Below are 19959 nucleotides of genomic sequence, written 5' to 3' on the forward strand. Positions count from 1 at the left end.
TTTCAATTTAAGGGAATTGTTTACGTTTACGGTCTTTCGTAACTTTTGTTCACCAGTGTCATGCAGATTCGTTTATTAGAGAGTAGACAAAAGCATCTCGAGTAAACCATTCCCGCTGCTTCTTTTTCAATTTAAGGGAATTGTTCACGTTTACGGTCTTTCGTAACTTTTGTTCACCAGTGTCATGCAGATTCGTTTATTAAAGAGTAGACAAAAACATCTCGAGTAAACCATTCCCGCTGCTTCTTTTTCAATTTAAGGGAATTGTTCACGTTTACGGTCTTTCGTAACTTTTGTTCACCAGTGTCATGCAGATTCGTTTATTAGAGAGTAGACAAAAACATCTCGAGTAAACCATTCCCGCTGCTTCTTTTTCAATTTACGGGAATTGTTACGTTTACGGTCTTTCGTAACTTTTGTTCACCAGTGTCATGCAGATTCGTTTATTAGAGAGTAGACAAAAACATCTCGAGTAAACCATTCCCGCTGCTTCTTTTTCAATTTAAGGGAATTGTTCACGTTTACGGTCTTTCGTAACTTTTGTTCACCAGTGTCATGCAGATTCGTTTATTAGAGAGAAGACAAAAACATCTCGAGTAAACCATTCCCGCTGCTTCTTTTTCAATTTAAGGGAATTGTTTACGTTTACGGTCTTTCGTAACTTTTGTTCACCAGTGTCATGCAGATTCGTTTATTAGAGAGTAGACAAAAACATCTCGAGTAAACCATTCCCGCTGCTTCTTTTTCAATTTAAGGGAATTGTTCACGTTTACGGTCTTTCGTAACTTTTGTTCACCAGTGTCATGCAGATTCGTTTATTAGAGAGCCGACAAAAACATCTCGAGTAAACCATTCCCGCTGCTTCTTTTTCAATTTAAGGGAATTGTTCACGTTTACGGTCTTTCGTAACTTTTGTTCACCAGTGTCATGCAGATTCGTTTATTATAGAGTAGACAAAAACATCTCGAGTAAACCATTCCCGCTGCTTCTTTTTCAATTTAAGGGAATTGTTTACGTTTACGGTCTTTCGTAACTTTTGTTCACCAGTGTCATGCAGATTCGTTTATTAGAGAGTAGACAAAAGCATCTCGAGTAAACCATTCCCGCTGCTTCTTTTTCAATTTAAGGGAATTGTTCACGTTTACGGTCTTTCGTAACTTTTGTTCACCAGTGTCATGCAGATTCGTTTATTAAAGAGTAGACAAAAACATCTCGAGTAAACCATTCCCGCTGCTTCTTTTTCAATTTAAGGGAATTGTTCACGTTTACGGTCTTTCGTAACTTTTGTTCACCAGTGTCATGCAGATTCGTTTATTAGAGAGTAGACAAAAACATCTCGAGTAAACCATTCCCGCTGCTTCTTTTTCAATTTACGGGAATTGTTACGTTTACGGTCTTTCGTAACTTTTGTTCACCAGTGTCATGCAGATTCGTTTATTAGAGAGTAGACAAAAACATCTCGAGTAAACCATTCCCGCTGCTTCTTTTTCAATTTAAGGGAATTGTTCACGTTTACGGTCTTTCGTAACTTTTGTTCACCAGTGTCATGCAGATTCGTTTATTAGAGAGTAGACAAAAACATCTCGAGTAAACCATTCCCGCTGCTTCTTTTTCAATTTAAGGGAATTGTTCACGTTTACGGTCTTTCGTAACTTTTGTTCACCAGTGTCATGCAGATTCGTTTATTAGAGAGTAGACAAAAACATCTCGAGTAAACCATTCCCGCTGCTTCTTTTTCAATTTACGGGAATTGTTACGTTTACGGTCTTTCGTAACTTTTGTTCACCAGTGTCATGCAGATTCGTTTATTAGAGAGTAGACAAAAACATCTCGAGTAAACCATTCCCGCTGCTTCTTTTTCAATTTAAGGGAATTGTTCACGTTTACGGTCTTTCGTAACTTTTGTTCACCAGTGTCATGCAGATTCGTTTATTAGAGAGTAGACAAAAACATCTCGAGTAAACCATTCCCGCTGCTTCTTTTTCAATTTAAGGGAGTTGTTCACGTTTTAGTGGCTTTTAAAAATATGCTGTTTAAAATCTCAATTAGGAACGGAATGCCGATTTACTGAAATGTAGCTCCTGATACAGCAGTTCTATGCTGGATTATTAATGGCACAGAAATTATATCCTGAAAATCTTTCCGTATGAAACTTTTCCGTGCAATGTGAAAGTCCAAGTGTTGTTTTGTTTTTAATTTAAATTCAATTGGCTAGAAAAATTTTAATTCAAGTATGTATATAAAATAAATTCCGAAGCTAAGTTAGTTATATTTTCAGTTTTTGTCGCGGAATCACTGCATTTACGATTTCATGTCCATTTCATTGACTCATTGACAAAAATTAAAGTCATTTTCAGATCTTTTTTTCTTTTTTTTTAATTGAGTAATTTTAACTAATGTTTCTTTTTTTTTTTAATTGAACATTCCACTGCATACGAGTTACGGTTTATAATCCGTTCCCATTAAGCTGCAACCAATGAAAATTCAGACAAATTTATGAGGTATTCGGACAAAATACTTTGAGTGGTACGGAAGTGGGTGCAGAGAATCAATGCAGGACGTGAAAATGTCCATAATTAAGAACGAAGGAGGCGGCTTATTGCGATACATTTAGAAAACTGCGTCGTGGAATACAGAATAAGCACCGAGGCATGTTTCTGTAGGATATCATTCCCTTTCATGAACATGCACACCCACAAGTACCAAACTTTACGGACTTTTGCTGGAATAATTTGACTATCTCCCATACAACTCTGACTTCGAACCAAGGGCTATTGTCTTACCCAGCGCCTTAAATAATTTCTTTCGGTTTATCAGTGGGACGCGGTGACCTGGTGGTAAGGTCTCGACGATGGCCTGGTGGTAAGGTCGAACTGGACGATTTCAGGTCAGGAAACCGTCATAAGCAGGTCTGTTGATTTTAAATCCGTCAGGGCCAAACGTTCGTTGTGGGGGAAATTGGAGAGGATGTAGCAGCTCAAGTGTCGTCCTCGTCATCTGACTACTGTTCAAAATTACGAGGTCCGCCCTAAAATAGCCCTAGTATTGCTTTAAAAAATGGGCATTAATATAAATGAATTGAAATTCAATCTAGCCATTGAAAGAAGATGACGATTTCAAAAGCGCGGTTACCACTTATTTAGCATCGTCGACCGCATCTTTCTATGAAGACAGCATACGAAATTCGTTCTTCGCTGTGATAAGTATTTCTGTGTGGAAACTGTGTGGAAAAAAATAATCTAAGCGTTGTATTTTATTACTAAAGAATATTTTTCTAATTCACCCTTTTTTCGTCTTATCCTCTTTAAAAAAAAATAATAATACTAAATGGAACTTTTTAACTTAGTTCCTGGTTACTTCTAGTATATTAGAGTCAAAACTAAATGCAAAAGTCAAATATTGTTTAGTTCATTTGAGCGAAATCCTTTCATGTTAAAATCAAATTGCATCATTTTGAATGAACTGTTCATGTATTAATTAATATGAAAAATTGATATAAAAATGATTTTAGAAGTGTAATTATCGCTATCAGATGAATTTCAATAACCTGTATAAAAATAGTGACAAAATCTCTATATCTCAAAGAGCATGAAAAATCTGCTTAATTAAATAAATGCATTATTTATTTTTCAATGAAAATTTTGTAAAAAGACGCCAAATTCCCAAATGCTAAAAAGTTAATTCTAATTACTTTCAAATCGTCTTTTTATTTTTTATTTTTAACACATTTATCCTGCTTGGTCAAACACGCATCTTTCAACTAACAATGTATTCTTTATGTTGTTTCATTCACCTTGGTTAACGGCCATATTTTATCCTCGCAATCAAGTTTTCATTAATATTTTTCTTAGAAAACCTTACAAAATTAAAACGTGAGAATTCCCAAGAGCATACAGAGCTCACATCAAAGGAAACACATCGGATATTTACTCTTTTCAGGGCACATATTTCTTCCTCTGCATTAACCAGGTTATTAAGTGATGCATTTTTGCCATTAACCGTAAAATCGGTCTGATCGATAAATGGGGGTTTACTTGAATTAGAGCGATGTAAAAGCTCTCAATAAATGATGAAAGAAAGGCATAAAATAGGAGTTAATTATGGCGTGTCGCAGAGGGATCGGCCGCTATGCAAGTTTTTTTCCCCGCTTACTCCCTTTGGAGCCCATAATTGCAGGTGAAAAAATTGTTTAAAAAATTTAATTGCGCCTGATAAAATTCCAGATCAAACCGGCTGATAGAGATGAATTTGGAATTTACGTTTCATTTATTACGATTTGGAAATATTAAAATGGAAAGAAAATTTTCTAATTTCATTTGATGATGAGAAGAAGAGGGAGTGAGGCATTTTCAGTGAAATTATGTCTTGGATTCTATTTCCTTCTGCTTTTATGATGATTTGTAAATCTATAATTTAGTTTTTGTATTTTTTATTAAGTTATTAATTTTCAGATTGATTCAATGATATTTTATTGTACCCAAAAGGGCCAAAACATTTATTTAGATTAAAATTCCTTTGAATAGAATGAATTTATTTAATAATTTGAATCAAAGTTTTATTTGTTATTTCTTGGGTCGGAACGAGTAGAATTTTTTCGCTACGAAATAAATACTTTAAAAAAAAAAAAAAAAAACCGAGCATTTTTACCTCTGCTGTTGGAAGGAAAATTCTTGTTCTTATCTATTCTTATCTTTCTATTCTATTCTTGTTCTTATCTTTCTACTCTATACTTGTTCTTATCTATTCTTATCTTTCTATTCTACTCTTGTGCTTATCTATTCTTATCTTTCTATTCTATTCTTTTTCTTATCTATTCTTATCTTTCTATTCTATACTTGTTCTTATCTATTCTTATCTTTCTATTCTATTCTTGTTCTTATCACATTTCGGGCCTCCCCGAGTTCGATACACACATTTTAGGAAAATATCCGTTCATCTGTGACAAAGATAACTCAAAACAGCTTTGAGCTAGATGGATGAAATTTGGTATGTGTTTACATTAGATTCGTTGAATTTTATCAAATTTTGGGCAAAATCCACTCGAGCAACTCTGTTCGTCCGTTAATTATATAAGTTAACACAATAATTATAAAACGAAGAAAACTGTTTGGATGAAATTCGGTATACATATTTAACAGTGTAGACATTTGTAGTGTAGTGTAGACATTTATCAAATTTTGAACCAAATCCAACAAGAGGTTGACCGTTTGTCTGTCTCTGTAACATGTAAATGTGATAACTCAAAAACGCAGCGACTTAAAGATATCGAATTTGGTATGGAATTTTTGAGAGCACAAGTGTAGTTTTGTGTCGATTTATTTTTAAATCAGTGGAGAAAAACGCATCTGAAACACAAATTAGATTTTTGCATGTCAGGGATTAATCGGCAAAAAACTCGCCAAGAAATCACACGCTAGAATCAGTGAAAATGTTAAATTCACACTAAAGCTTAATATTCCGTAACTATTGCACGCCAAATCCATAGAACTTATTTGCTGGGATAAAATCTTTATTAGAGAATATGCGAGAAAATTTTGTGGAGACGTCTCCCACTGTTACATATTTGATCCACTTTTAGATCTGAAGCTATTGGACTTGTGTATATATATTAATGAATTAGTAATGTCACATTACATGTTACATTATACATTGTTACGTACATTATATAGGGGTATTTTTAATTTCCTGTATGAATAGTATAAGCATTTTAAAATGCTCTAATTGAGTATTGTAAACATCGCCTTGTTCTTTTTACTTCTTTTTGTATATCTTGTGTGGTATTTAATAATTATTTATAGAAGTTAAAACAAAAACTGAAAAAAAAATATTTGAATTTTTTGTAATTTTTATAACGACTGAAACGTATTGTTTTTTGACAACCAAAGTTCTGCTTATATTTTCTATTTTTAATTACTCTTATATCGTAGTTTTGTATTTGGAAAGGTTTTTTTTTCCTTTATATTTTTTAAAGAAAATAGCTTGTAAATTTTGTTCGAGTTCTGAAACATTGGATGGCATTTTATTGGTGGGTGAGAGTGTCTGAATGTATTTTTCTATATATTGAGCATATATTATCTGTACATGGGGTTTTTTTCCTAATGTTTTTCATATACTTCTTGAAATGATATTTTTTTCAAATAAAATTCGATTAATCAGTTTTGAATTAACTTTCTAAAATCTTTGAAATATATCAAAAATTGTCAATCGTATTTTTTAAAACAATATATATATAATTTTTTTCTTTTACAGAACCAGCAAAACTGAAAGGCGGTAGGAGTATCTACAACGTTAGTTGGGGCTCCAGTGTTCGACTAGAATGTTCAGCTCAGGGTGAACCTCCACCTGTTATTACATGGTTTCAGGATGGTGAACCGGTAATTATTATTCATTGTTTTATTTCTTTATATATTGTTAGAGAAGCAGTTTTTCTTATATAATTGTTTAATAAGGAAAATTGTTGATCAATTTGTGGTGATTCTTTAAAAGGAATGAAAGAATTACTTCAGTATTAAAGTTCTGTCCAACCAGCCAACAGGCTAGCTGGAAAGTATAGACACGAATTCGAACATGATTGTTCTCTCATCTGACGTTATTTTAAAATGTGTTGCTTCTTAACAATTTTAGACGAGGATTTCTTTGCCAGCTTAGAATTTCAGAGCTATTTTGCTTGTTCATCAAGAAACTTTGCCCTCCCCCCCCCCTTTTTTTTTTATGCAGTATTAAATCTGAATTGTTTTTGTTCCAACAGAGCCAAAAGTTAATTCATTTTTTTTGAATTTTATTGTTATTATTATTTGAGAAATTCATCTACTCATGATTTGTTTCTTTAATTAATTGTAGATGCTTTCAAAACAACGATATTTTATGGCTACTATGTAAAAGCCGCTCTCTGTGTTAAAATCTGTTCGTACGAAGAATTTATTAAATGACATTATCAAAACATATCCTTTAAGCTGGTGTTTTTATGCATTCAAATTATCATTTTGATTATCGATAGATTCTAACATTGTGTCTTTTTCTGTAAATGAATGTTAGTATAACCTTAACTTAATTCTAACTTCAATTATCCTTTATTTTCTTTATCCACGCTCTTACAAAATTTACGAACTGATTACTTATAATCTTATTTCTCAGAAAACAAAAGAATCCAACTTTTAGCTGTAAAAAAGACCAGTACATGCATATAATCCAATATTTAAAAGGAAAGAAGTACTTTCATTACGCTTTTAAGACGTCTTACAGTTGCTGAGCGTAAATTATATAATAAGAATTTCATGGTACTAAATTACTTTTTTCCGTAAGAAAATCCAAGGAGGTAACATTAATAATTAAGTTATTTAATGTTGCAAGGGGCTTGCTCATTTAATGAGGATGTTTCCTTCGTAATTGCTTTCTTTTACTTGCTAAGCCAACTCTCTAATTGGAAAGACTCTATGCTGTGGGTTTTTTTATATTAAATTTAAACCGTAAAATAAATACTTCTTACAGGATTTAGTTCCTATTGTTAGAGAATTATAATATTAAATGTCTCTATTAAATACATATGCTGTTAATATTTATGGCTTTGTTGTATATTTGGAACTTTCTTTTATAATTCAGCTAATTATTTATGTTTTAATGTAAAAAATGATTCAATAACTTAAGGAATCTTTAATAGCACTAGTAAATTTTTAGCACGTACTTTTTTTTTCTTTTTAAAATGCATTATAATTGATAATTTGTTTGTAAAATGTTTGTATTTTTCAAGGGAAGACTTATTGTCCTTCCGAAGAATTGTAAAAACGTTTTTTCCCCATTGTCCAATTTGCAGCAAATCTGGACATTCCATTGTATGCTGTCTGGGCTATGCTATTTTTTATGCGTTGAGAATTCGAGGATCCATTATTGCTCCCTGGAGTATGAGATGGTGCAGTTTTTCTTGCGAAATGCCCATTGATTATCAGCGACTAGCGAGTGAACGGATGGAAGTTTGTGGACAAAGTATACCGTCACACAGGGACGGCCCCGGTGCCGATCACAAGTGTCCGAACATGACCTCAGGCGTGTGAAGTTATGAACCGTAGAAACTAGTTTTTACACTGATTACAGTTCAATTTGTGATAAAATTTTAGTGAATTTAGACGCCAGTTCTGTCAGATACTTTTATTTAATTTATGTTAATTTTATTTAATAAAGAATCTGTTCAAGTTGGAGTTGATCAAATACTATAATTTTGATAACTTGCTGACTGAGGTGGCATATTGGTGAAGTCTTGGATTCGAAATTAGAGAGACGTGATTGTAAGACTCGGTTTTACCATATATCGATCATGAAAATGTGATCCTCTTATTTATTAAAGTCATAGAAGTCAAACATCTGGTGTCTGGTGTGGTGTGATTCGTTGCTGAAGGTTCGCAGTTCAGATATTACCCTCGTCATTTGGCCGTGATTGAAAATTATGTCTTTTGTCCCCAAACAGCTTCGTAGCTGTTTCAAAATGGGACATTAAGCTATCGAAATTAAACTTGATTTAACTTGTTTTAGTATTGCCGATACCAAAACCTCATTTGTTTTGCTTATTTTTTCATTCTGTTTTAAAAGAATCTGAAGAAAATGGGTCGATTGTAACTCAAAAATAGAGGAATCATATGTTGATCAAAAAAAAAATGTATATAGAATTTGACTCTTCTTGGAAATCATCATTAAATGGAAATCCATTTGTTTTGTTTCATTGCCCACTTATCGATGTTTAAATGTTCGTAGGATTAAATATAAGGGTGAAAATATATTGTTTAACTTTTATCGATATTTGTTTGAAAATTTTTCAGAGATTCTGATTAAATGCTTTTATTATAAAAAAAAATGTGTTTGGAATTTAGCTCTAAAAATAATGAAGTCCCCCCACCCATAATTTTTTAAAATAGCAGTGCTCTTTGTGGTAAATCATATTTTTTAGTAGATCTATTGTTAATCCATTAATATGAATGTATGCATATATTTTTATCTCCCATACATTATTTACCCTGGCTTTATTATTATTTTTTTTTTTTTTTGTAAATTGTTTTTTTTTTATTTTGTATTTTAAAAATCAGAATGCTTGGATGATTTTATAACTATTGTCAGTGGTTTTCTAGTATCGCAGAAAATTTTTCTTAAGTGTATGAAAAAAAAAAAAAAAAAAAAAAAAAACACTGGCGAAAACCGCTTATTCTTTTCACAGTTGACAAAATTTCGTTGCTAAAGAATACTTTTTTTTTTCATTCGTCACACGTTCTGAAAATATTCTTCAGAAATAAAGAACCATTGTTTTAAATTATTAAGTGTCGAAACCTCCTTTCTCAGGGGGTGGTTGCAAATATCTTTTCCATTCTTCTCTCCGAACTTGTCAAAGAATTTTTCGAAACTTTGATCTTGTTTGACAGTGTTCCAGGCGAACAGCACCAGCAGGATATTCCTCCTCCCGTTACCCATTCACCGAAAAGCATGTCCAATATAACGAAACAAAAATAATCCCGTTCAAAAAAGCAAAAAGAAAACTCAGAAGGAAGTTCGCTTTGTTACCGACGACCGAGGGAGGCTTTTACTATGGCTTGACATCTCCCCATAATTGAGGTTTGGCACGGTCTTGATCCAACATGGCAGGTAGACCTTCTCCCGTTGCTAAGGTTACGTTCAAATGAACTCCGCCACCTACTTTCCAACCCTCTTTTACCATCAAGATAGACATCCATTTCATTGGGTTCCATTACGGCACGGTTGGAGATTTCAATTCTTCACTTGTGGTCTTGTTCTGTTTTTGAGTGCCTACCATATCGATGTGGAATGGGGTTCTTTGCTATTCGCTCTTTATTTCGCTAGATTGGCACTTAGAATTTATACCTGACTGCTTTTATCAGAAATGACAGCTAATACTTGTTCTTGGCTGTCATTATTTTCCAATGCGAAGTCTTGTTAGAGGTTGATGAGAAAGAATGCCTTGATGGGTTTTCCATTAGTTTCAAGTGAATTCTCGATACTCTTTTCGTCTTAAGGAAGAGAAGTGCAGCTATTTAGTAATTGTGGTACTCATTTTCTTTTAGAATTTGTGGGAATTTTTCTTAATTGAAGATGAAAAGTTAGTTGCCCTTTTGAGATTAGAATAAAATTATCTAAACGCACGAAAAGGTAGTGTTTTTTTGCAATAGCTGATAACAAAGAAATGAAAAATATTGAATGGAAAAAAAATAAGTTAATAAATGAAATTTTCGTTATAACTAAATAAAATTAAAATTTATGTGTGATATGAAATTTTCTTTAATACGAAATGAATAAAATTTTTTAGTAGAAATATATAAAATTTTCTTTAATGCGAAATTAAAAATTAACCAAAATACAAAAAAAATCATTTAATAAATTAAAAATTTCTGAAATTTTAACAGAATAGGGGGGAGGGAAACGACAAAATTAAACAGGCCTCTAATACGAAATACGGTAACATGACAATGTTTTAGACTTTATCTCCCACTGTTTTATTAATTAAACATAACCTAAAATATACAGTGGCAATAACGTGTATATACACCCACAAGCACACACACAAAATATTTATTTTCGTAACGCATGTGTATATGAACTCATTAATTAATGAAAAGTGAAAAAATGAATGAAATGTGAAAAAAAGGAAATAAAAATTGAAATTAACGGTGAAAAATTTACAAGAATAGAATTGATTTCACGGAAAGGTTTTTTTTTTTTTTTTAATTTTTTATTTTAAAGTGGTATAGTTATAATTTTTGTTCATTTGGTATGCTATGAAGTTACTGATAAAAAAAATTAATTTCGAGTGATTTACTATTAAAAATATAATTAAAAGATTGAATATTTTTTTATGAAAATTTTACTACTGAAAAAGTAATTAGAATTCAAGTTTGATAACTCTTGATCCAACAGTCTGTCTGCTAAAGAATTTCGTACATTTGTACCTTGCTTGTCACGATTTACAGATACTGTGCGAATTTTTATTTTCATTTTAGTAGTGTTTAAGGCAAAAACGTCCATTCTTAATACAGGAAATAACTGATGAAGTACCTTTCAAAGAATCATTGAGTTTAAGAATGTTAAGAATAATATACACACATTATATATTAAGTATCAAATGTTCAGTTAACAAATCAGTAATACAAAATTCAGTTTCTGGACCAGAAAAATCTAGACATTAATTATTCATTTAAAAAAATCAAATCAAAATCAAAAGCTCTTCCTTTAAGCAGTATTCAAAATGAACTTAATTCGGAGTACCTACTTGTAAAAAAAAATGGCGAGGGATTAAAATTAAAGAAGTTAAAATTATTGAATCGACCGCATGTTCAAGAAGGCTGCAGAAATTTGAAAGGGCTGCAGAAATACAAATTCATTTTAAAAAAGTCAATTTAGTACTTGTTGCTTTCTGCATAATCTTAGATATGTAGGAATTACTACATATCTAGGATTATGTCTCTTTTTTTACATCTTCAAACTGTCGATATTTTTAAAAGGTTTGCGAGAAATTTTAAGGACGGCGTTAAAAAAAACATTGAAAGAAACTGTATTAAGACAAATGCTGAAATAAAAAAAAAAAAAAATGACTTGGCATGGAATGGGAGTTAACGATTAATTAAATTATAAATGCGGTCGAAAAATTTTTATGAGTTTAAGCTGCAAAGATTAAACGTCCTAAATAAAATTTAAAAAACGATTAAAAGAAAATTTCAGATTTCGCGTTTCGCTTCTTGCTATCTGTTTTGTTTCTTTCATTTTATAAGTCCTGCCCACGACTTTCTTTTTCTCTATATAAATTATATGTCTAATATTTATGGACATTACATAATAGCTTTTTTATTTAAAATAATTGTATATGAATGAAAAAGATAAATTGTTTTAAGCGAACGCATTATCTGTTTATACGTTATGATTGGATTCGGACGCAAATATATTTAAAGAAATGAAAATAATCAGATTGTCTAATATTAAGGTGGTAGAGGGCGCTGTTATAAATCGACATTCTTCATAACAATTTCGAGCGGTATAAATCGCTACATGACCTTGCTAGCATGCATTTTGTGTTTAAAGCAAGCACAAAATCGTGTATTTGCCTTAAAAACACAAAAGGAAATTCTCGGTTGCGCAAATGTGTAATTCAATTTGTGCAACCGAGTAGGTAAAATATACCATTCTATTATGGTTTATTATACGCACCCAAGCATTAAATGGCATGCGATAATTTTTGAATGGCATGTCATATCTTGCCACTTCGATTATGATGTCTACAAACATGAGAATAATGGATGTTGATAATTTAATGCCTTCTTAAAAGGTAGGATAAACCGCCTGTTGTGGTTATGGAAGACGATTTCTAAGGTATTGAAAAAGATACATTGACAGATGAGCAAAGGTACCTGGTAGATCACGAGTCATAGAAGAGAAAAAGAAAGAGAGAGCATAAAAAGCAGGTGAAGTGTGAATTTGACAGTTCAGATCCCATTAATTTTCATATTTGTGTAATTTTAGAATTCACGTTAATCAGAACTTTAGAAGTAGTCATGTTACTCAAGACAGTTTGTCACGACTGCTGTGCCGTGGAGCAAGTTCATGAGGGCCTTTGCAATTAAACATTCAGCTTGTAGTGTATAGTAAATAAAAAACAAGAATTTTCGGAGTGCGTCGATAAATTTCAGAACTTTGCTTGAACTTTGAAACTGCTTTATTCTTCTATAGAGGCATATTATAACTTTTAAAGTAGTCTCCTTGCGCTACAGATCAGTGTTCTTACCTGTTGGATGCATTCTGAAAAGCATCTCAAAGAGTTCAGGCAACTTCCGCGTTGGATTTGTTCGTTGTCTTTTTTTCTTCAACATCTTCCCCCATCTTTCTCTCTTGAGGCATGAATGGCCCTCAAGAGACATTCCACGACACTTACCTGCATTGCCGTAAATTTACGAAACATCTGTTCCCGAGTTTCACACAAAAATGCATGTCTAGTCTGTATAGTTGGGATTACAGAAGTGAAAACACATGTGATATCAGAAGAACGACTGGAACAGCTACAAATGCTTGCTCACAATATCTTTTTAGCATTGACTAATGAATGTTAGTGCTCCCTGCGTTTTATATGCAACTGTCATCTGTTGTCGTATTGCAAAACTTGTTTCAAAATGTTTTAATATTGCTTCGTATAGCCGCACTTTTTATATGTAGTACTCTTTTTCAGTGACTGTTTTATTGTCATTGGCAGTTATCTTGGCACGCTATCTCGGATTACACTTATATCCATCTCTCATCTTACTTTTTTTATTTGAGCCGATTATCTTAGAATCGGTGTTTGCAATATATTAATCTTCTAAAAGTTTTAGATAACAAAAGATATATTATTGAAGTCTACATCAAAATCATAGCTTTTTTTTATATATAGTCAACTAAATATAAAAGTGACTAGCTCAGATTTTAAAAAAGTAACAAGATTCAATTAAAAAAATAATTTAAGATAAATATAAAGAGGAATTTTCCTTCTCAGTAGTGCTATACATATTGATTAATCATGTGTACCAATTGAGCCAGTGATTTTCAACTCTCCATGAAGATTTGATAAAAATGTCCCAAATTTAAATTAAATACCCCTAATTGCCTCGCTTTTTACTTATTAGTAAGTTTTTGCGTTAAATATTTAAGCAAAAATGCTTTTTAACGGCATACTTAGCATAGTAAATTAACTTAAAATAACTTTAAAGTTACTTTTTTGCTTTTAATTTATTTTTCATTATTATAAATACTATGAAACTCTGAAATCATTTTTCCCCTTATTTATTATGTGGTAGTTCCACGAAATGGTATAGAAATTTCATTAAATTAATCTGTTAGCTAATAATAGCTATTTATAAATAATCACATGCCATCGTAAACATAAAATTATAAAAAATTTGTAATCTCAAGTTGCTTGTGGAATATCGATTAAAACTTTCGTCGTTACAAATATGGGACATGTTTTGTAAAAACAGATTAAACGTTGAAAAAATTTCCTTCTAGACTATTATCACAAATACAATTTAATCACATTTATATGACCTATTTTTTTTCTGTATTCCGGAATGGGATTTAGTTTAATTATTTCTTACTGAAAATAAATCATCCTTTTATTATGTAGAGATTTATAAAAATATAATTGAAAATTTTGGTTTTACCTAAAAAATTGCTTTCAGTCTTTAACTATATAAATCAAGAAATGTTAAAATGTTGTACCATCTTGAATGGCTTATCATCAAAGACTCCACAAATTTTGAGTTATGTCTGCCTCCTTGAATAATGGAGAAACATCTCTGAAATGGTTAACTATTTCATTACTTCTGAATTCATTTGTGATTTCTTAGGGGGATGAGGGTGGAAAGTTGTTCATTTTCTTTCCTTTAACCAGTATTCTGGTTGGAAGTTCAGAAAATTCGAACGGCTTAGTTTATCTTAATTACCCACCCTTCCTTTTTTGACAGTATTTTTCTTGGTATGCAGTATACACGCTATCTTTCAAAAACGAAAAATAGCAATTCATATCCTTAACTAAATTTAGATTTCGTTACCAAGATGAAAGATAACTCAAAGTATAGAGACGTTCGTGTTTTTTTACCCTCTTCCCTTTTTCTCTTTGACATTACCTGAAACTGACTGCATATCTCGGAAACCAATCAGCGAAGTCATTTACTTTACATCATCATTTCTCTTCCAAAGTAGTACCGTCCGCCTCCGGCTCCAAGTCGATTTTGATATTAAGCATTTTTTTTTTTTTTTTTTTTTTTTTTCCTTTACTCGTTTTTAGAAATAAGCGATTATTCTTGGCTCATCAATAGAAAAAGGCCATTTTCGGAAAATTTTGAACACAATTTTTATCTTGTCTTTACTATTTTTTTTTTTATTATTATTATTTAGCTGTTTCAGAAGCTTATCTATTTTTTAGATCTAATCTATAATTTTGTCTTCATTGGCGTATACATTACCTGGTAGAATATTTAATTCTGCAAAACTATATTGCAATATAATTTTTCGCTTCTTAGAAAACTTTAATCGTTGTATTATACACAGAAATTTAATTAATAAGTCGATGCGAAAACCGATGACGAATACGAAGTTTTGCGGGAAATTTTTGCTGTCGACTCCAAAGAGTTGGCCAATGTAATATGTGTGGACAAGCTATTCAAACTGATGTATATTGTTGGTGTAAATTACTACTACACCACGTCCAATAACAATTAATATATGCCTCATGATTTTGTGTCATATGACATCATTATTCTATGTATAATTAAGAAGCATTATTATATATATTTGTCTCGTTTTTTTTTTTCTTTTTCTTTTTTTTTTTCTCCCTTGCGCTCTCAAATGCTTATCATGGTCTTATAGGTCGGTATTATTCTAAGGGCTACTAATTTTTTACTGTCTTTATAACGCTCTGAATTCGGAATGGTAGACAGGGCAGCTGTCTACGGCCTCTGGACTGATGGGAGCTATAGGCTGGTCGATTAAAAATATTAACCTAACTGTAAAATAAAACTTCTAAATATACAAAGTCTTTGTGTTGTTGGTTGTGCTGAATTTTTCCTGGCGCAAGATCCTTTTTTAGGGTATATTCCACTGAAAACAGGTGCAAAAATTAGAATTAAGCTAGAGATCTTTAAAATTTATGATAAAAACCTATAAAGTCAAAGTTGAAAATTTGGATTTCATTTTAAAAACTCGCTTTTCAAAGACATGTAAAAATTGGCCTGAAGTCTCTTTCTAAGTAGAAAAAAAGAATTAAAAACAGGGGAATTAAAGAATTTAATACTGCCTCTTTAAAAACCGAACATTCAATTAAAATGCGACGCATGGTCAAGAAAACATTGTATGGATCATAGACAGGGGAGATTCACCAAACATTAAATAGCTGTTTGTAAAGCCCCGTTTCCATGGCCCATGTGCGGCTTTCGTCCGGCGCATTTTGTACTCTTTCCAGTCATTTGTGGTTATCCAGGGCTCTTTGATGTCTGATCATTTTGCCGACAGTTTGCGGGAAGCTCCTGACCAATGTCTACAAACAAGAGTGGTCCTCTAGTGGGTTAGATGGCAGATTTACGACTATATTCGTGAAGGCAAGGGTCATGGAAAAAAAGGGCAAAATGCTCCGGACGCAAGGCGTGCACGGGTTATGGAAACGGGGCTTAAGAGGGAATGACCAATGCGCGGTCCAGTTAAAATCGCATCATACTGTTAATAGAGTAATATAGGGTTTTGCTCTTGATTTCAGTCATTTTGCTAGCTATGTAGCATCACTTACGTAGCGAGCCATTGACTTTATTACCTTTAATGCCGACATGGACTGGAATCCATGAAAATAAAATTTTGAAACCTCCGCAAAGCAGCAAGGACTGCATATGTTTGATTTTTCTCTTGGAAATTAAAACCACTCAAAAGTTTTAAAAAAATTTATAGAGTCAAAATAAATAGTAGTTGTCGTGGCTGGTTCGTGAGTGCTTTCAATAAATAGGCAAATAGAAAACTTAACAGATTTATTTCAGATTCGTTCGAGTTACTCTGCTCAGTAACTCCTTCTCCTCCAAGAGCCAACACTCTAATGACATCACTCTTTTAATTACTCTCGCGCTAGTGATCTAGCGCCATCTATGAACGTTTATTTCCTAACGCTTCAAAATCCAATCACTACAGTAGTTTTCATTGGTTGTTTCTTTGAAAGATCTTCTAGTACCAAATACAGTGGCAGCGGTAAAATCATAAAGACTTGCAACTTATTATACCATTCTAATAAGCAAAGCGCAATCAGTATAAGCATTAGATTTATGTAAAAATGGGGAGGTAATCAAGAAATGTCCCTTAATAGAAGATAGATTTGAATATAGAATTACGATTTTAATAAGTTCTTAAGAGGACTCAGGAAGGTAAAATTTTGGGAATCCATGCGGAAGTTAAAAGGAAATAGCTTTTGCTGCTACTAAGAGTCTGAAAATGAAATATTAGGATAAAATGAGCTTATTTTATTATCATAGATCATAAAAAATTTAGTATATTTTTAAACATTGTGTGTAAACACGGATATCACGCGTTTTTGAGTTCTAATTATTAAATAATAGCTCTTATATTTTCATAAAATTGCTAAAATAAAGGTAAAAATTCACTTTGTAACGGTTCCATAACTGTATTGTCTTTTCTTTTGATACCACAGATGGCGTTACCTTATTAACATCAAGGTACATTTCACATTATCCTTCTTAGGGTTCATTATTAGATGGTATTCTAAGTGTGGTGTATTTTCGCGTTCGTGTTTGTTTTGTCTTGTGAAATATGGAACTTAGAAAATAATTAATTGACCATTCTTGGGACTGATTATTTTCGTCTACCTCATAATGAAGTTATAAAAAGTCTCGTACCGCAACAACTTAAAATAAATCGTATAAATTATGTTTACTCGTTAAAATGTAAACTAAACGAACCAACTTATTAAAAGAAGGATCTCCTAATACACCCTGTTTGGCATAAAATGCCTAAATCTGACACTAATTAGAATGCTTAGTTTCTAACCATTCGGTTTAGCAACAGTTCATATGAATAAATTTTAACAGAAAGCAAATATCGAAACATATTATATTAATAAAAATTTGTATATAAAAAATAGCACTGTTAGGATTATAATGAATTAGTTCTTCCACCAGTTAATCGAGAAAAAAAAAAACTTAACCTGATATTTACTTGTAAATGAGATGAGAGCTTATATTAGATGCAGATGAGTAAAAAAGCATTGATTAGTATTCTTGTCACAAAATTTTAAGTTAACCGTCATTCACAAAACGCTAAATTGAGGGAAATAATTTTAATCACATTTTTTTCTGCTGAATATTCATTTCTATTTTTATAAAATAATTTGATCATACTTAATATTCAAAATTTAATTATACTCCACCTACACAATTTTTAGAAACTTTTATTATCTTAATGATTTTTAAGTTTATCTGCATGTTGCGGCGCGATGTTTTCTTTTTTCTTTTTTGAATTTACGTAACTCAACATTTGACCTTTTAGAAAGGGGGGGGGGAAATGGCAACCAATGAAAAAGCTGTCAAGTTTCGTTTGGGAGGAAAAGAAGGCTTACGCTTTGTGGAATTTCATAACAAATAAATCTCTGAATATATTTTGCCAGCGTCTGTTTGCCCCATTTTTGTCATTTTTATTTATTCTTTCTGCGGAAGAAAAATATTTCAAAACTGTTTTTCACCTTTTTCCTGTCAGTATTTATTTTCCACTCATGGTCAGATTGTGGAGCATTTTTTTTTTTTTTCGTTTGGATATTTATGTAGGCATTTTATAAACAATATTGTTATTTTGTTGTACTAATTAGTCTTGTTTTTGCTTCATTAATACTTTAGATTGTGTTTATTTCATACATTGGATTGCAAAAGATAGATTACGTTACGCTTTACTCACTTTTTTTGTAAAAACATTCCTTTTTTTCTTTTTCTTTTTTTGTTACAAAATGCTTTTAGAAAAAAAAAAAAATGCATTTGTGTTTACATATTACATTAGTGACGTATTATGACTGTGCAATGATTAGGTAAACTTTGCCAATAAATAATGTTATTCCACTTATAAAAATATTAATACTTGTTCATTTCTAGACCTTCACGCTTTTACGGAATTATTTTGTAAATTTAAAATGAAAAAAAAAAAAAAGACAATTTTTGGTTACCTTTCTACACTTTCTTGCTTTTCAGTGTTTCTTTTCAGCATTATGGATTTCTGAAAATGAATCTGTATATTATGTTACTGATGTATTGAAATGCGTTAGTTGCTATATTGTTGTGTGTGTGTGTGTGTGTTTAACGTGTTCTCCAGTGAAAATATTTAACGCATTAAATTGTGTGCAAGTTAATTAGGTTTCAATGGTTAGGTTTTTAGGTTAGGTAATGATTTTTTAAGTGAAAAATTTGGAAAAAATGTCATTTATTATATTCATATCATTTTAGATATCATATCATTACATATTTGTTATATACCATCAAATTTGAAAATAAAAAGTGTCTTATTTGGGAAAAAATGGCGTCTGTTAATTTAACGGATTACATTGAAAAGAATTTCAGATTTTAAGACTGCTTAAGACGATTATTTCGTATATTATCAGCATGGATCATCAAATTATCCAATACTAAATGACTCTAATATGCTTTTTCTTATTAAGTCGATTTTTTTTGTACCAATCCAAAAGTTTGGGTCTGGAATGTTACGAAAAGATTATTAAATCATCATAAGAAATAGCAAGTTTCAATCTCACGTTTTGGCAGTAAACAACAGTTATCTATGATACTCTCAATGAATCCATATGTTATGAAATGATTGACACAGATTGTGCAGTTTCCTGCTTTGAAGTGGTTATAGATGGATGGTAATAGGCATCAGAAGGAATAAAAAAAGTTAATATATATCATATACGATATCGCAAAAATACTTTTATACCGACTTGAGTGCAGCAATACTATGCTTGATTTGCGCTGGAAGCACTTTCTTCCTTCCTGGAAGTGGACTGAACCTGACAGATTTTTTTGATTAGTATCCACTAACCACAACCTAATGGACTTCTTCTTTTGGAAACATATTAATTCAATCATTTACGAGATACCTGTGGAAACACTGGAACCATGAACAGTAACAGGATCTTCGGCTCTGTGTTAGACATCGACACTACAACTGGAATTTTCGGCTCATCAGACATCGTTCCTCCGTCATTAATGATGTTCGCGGCCATAATTGGAAATAACCTCTATAATCATTTTTCTGTCCCCCTTTCTGGTAGTAAATCAACACCATCGTCTACACTATAATCATTCTATGAAATAAATTACGATTTTTTCATCCTATATACTTACTTTGTAAATGTCCTATTTTTTGCCATATATCTCAGGCATATTGCAGTCATGTGACAAATAAAGGTTTTCTGTG

The 19959-nt window shown here is 31.7% G+C and overlaps 1 protein-coding gene across 2 annotated transcripts in view; it reads left to right on the forward strand.

The window, feature by feature from the left end:
- LOC129963188 (tyrosine-protein kinase transmembrane receptor Ror2-like) overlaps positions 1-19959 on the forward strand; it is a 235871-nt gene that overhangs the window by 165719 nt on the left and 50193 nt on the right. For both annotated transcript variants that reach the window (XM_056077350.1, XM_056077351.1), the window contains exon 3: positions 6250-6374. In XM_056077350.1, the coding sequence (XP_055933325.1) occupies positions 6250-6374 (125 nt within the window). The remainder of the gene's footprint in view (positions 1-6249; positions 6375-19959) is intronic.

This window comes from Argiope bruennichi, chromosome 3 (genome assembly GCF_947563725.1).
Source record: "Argiope bruennichi chromosome 3, qqArgBrue1.1, whole genome shotgun sequence".
Lineage (NCBI taxonomy): Eukaryota > Metazoa > Arthropoda > Arachnida > Araneae > Araneidae > Argiope > Argiope bruennichi.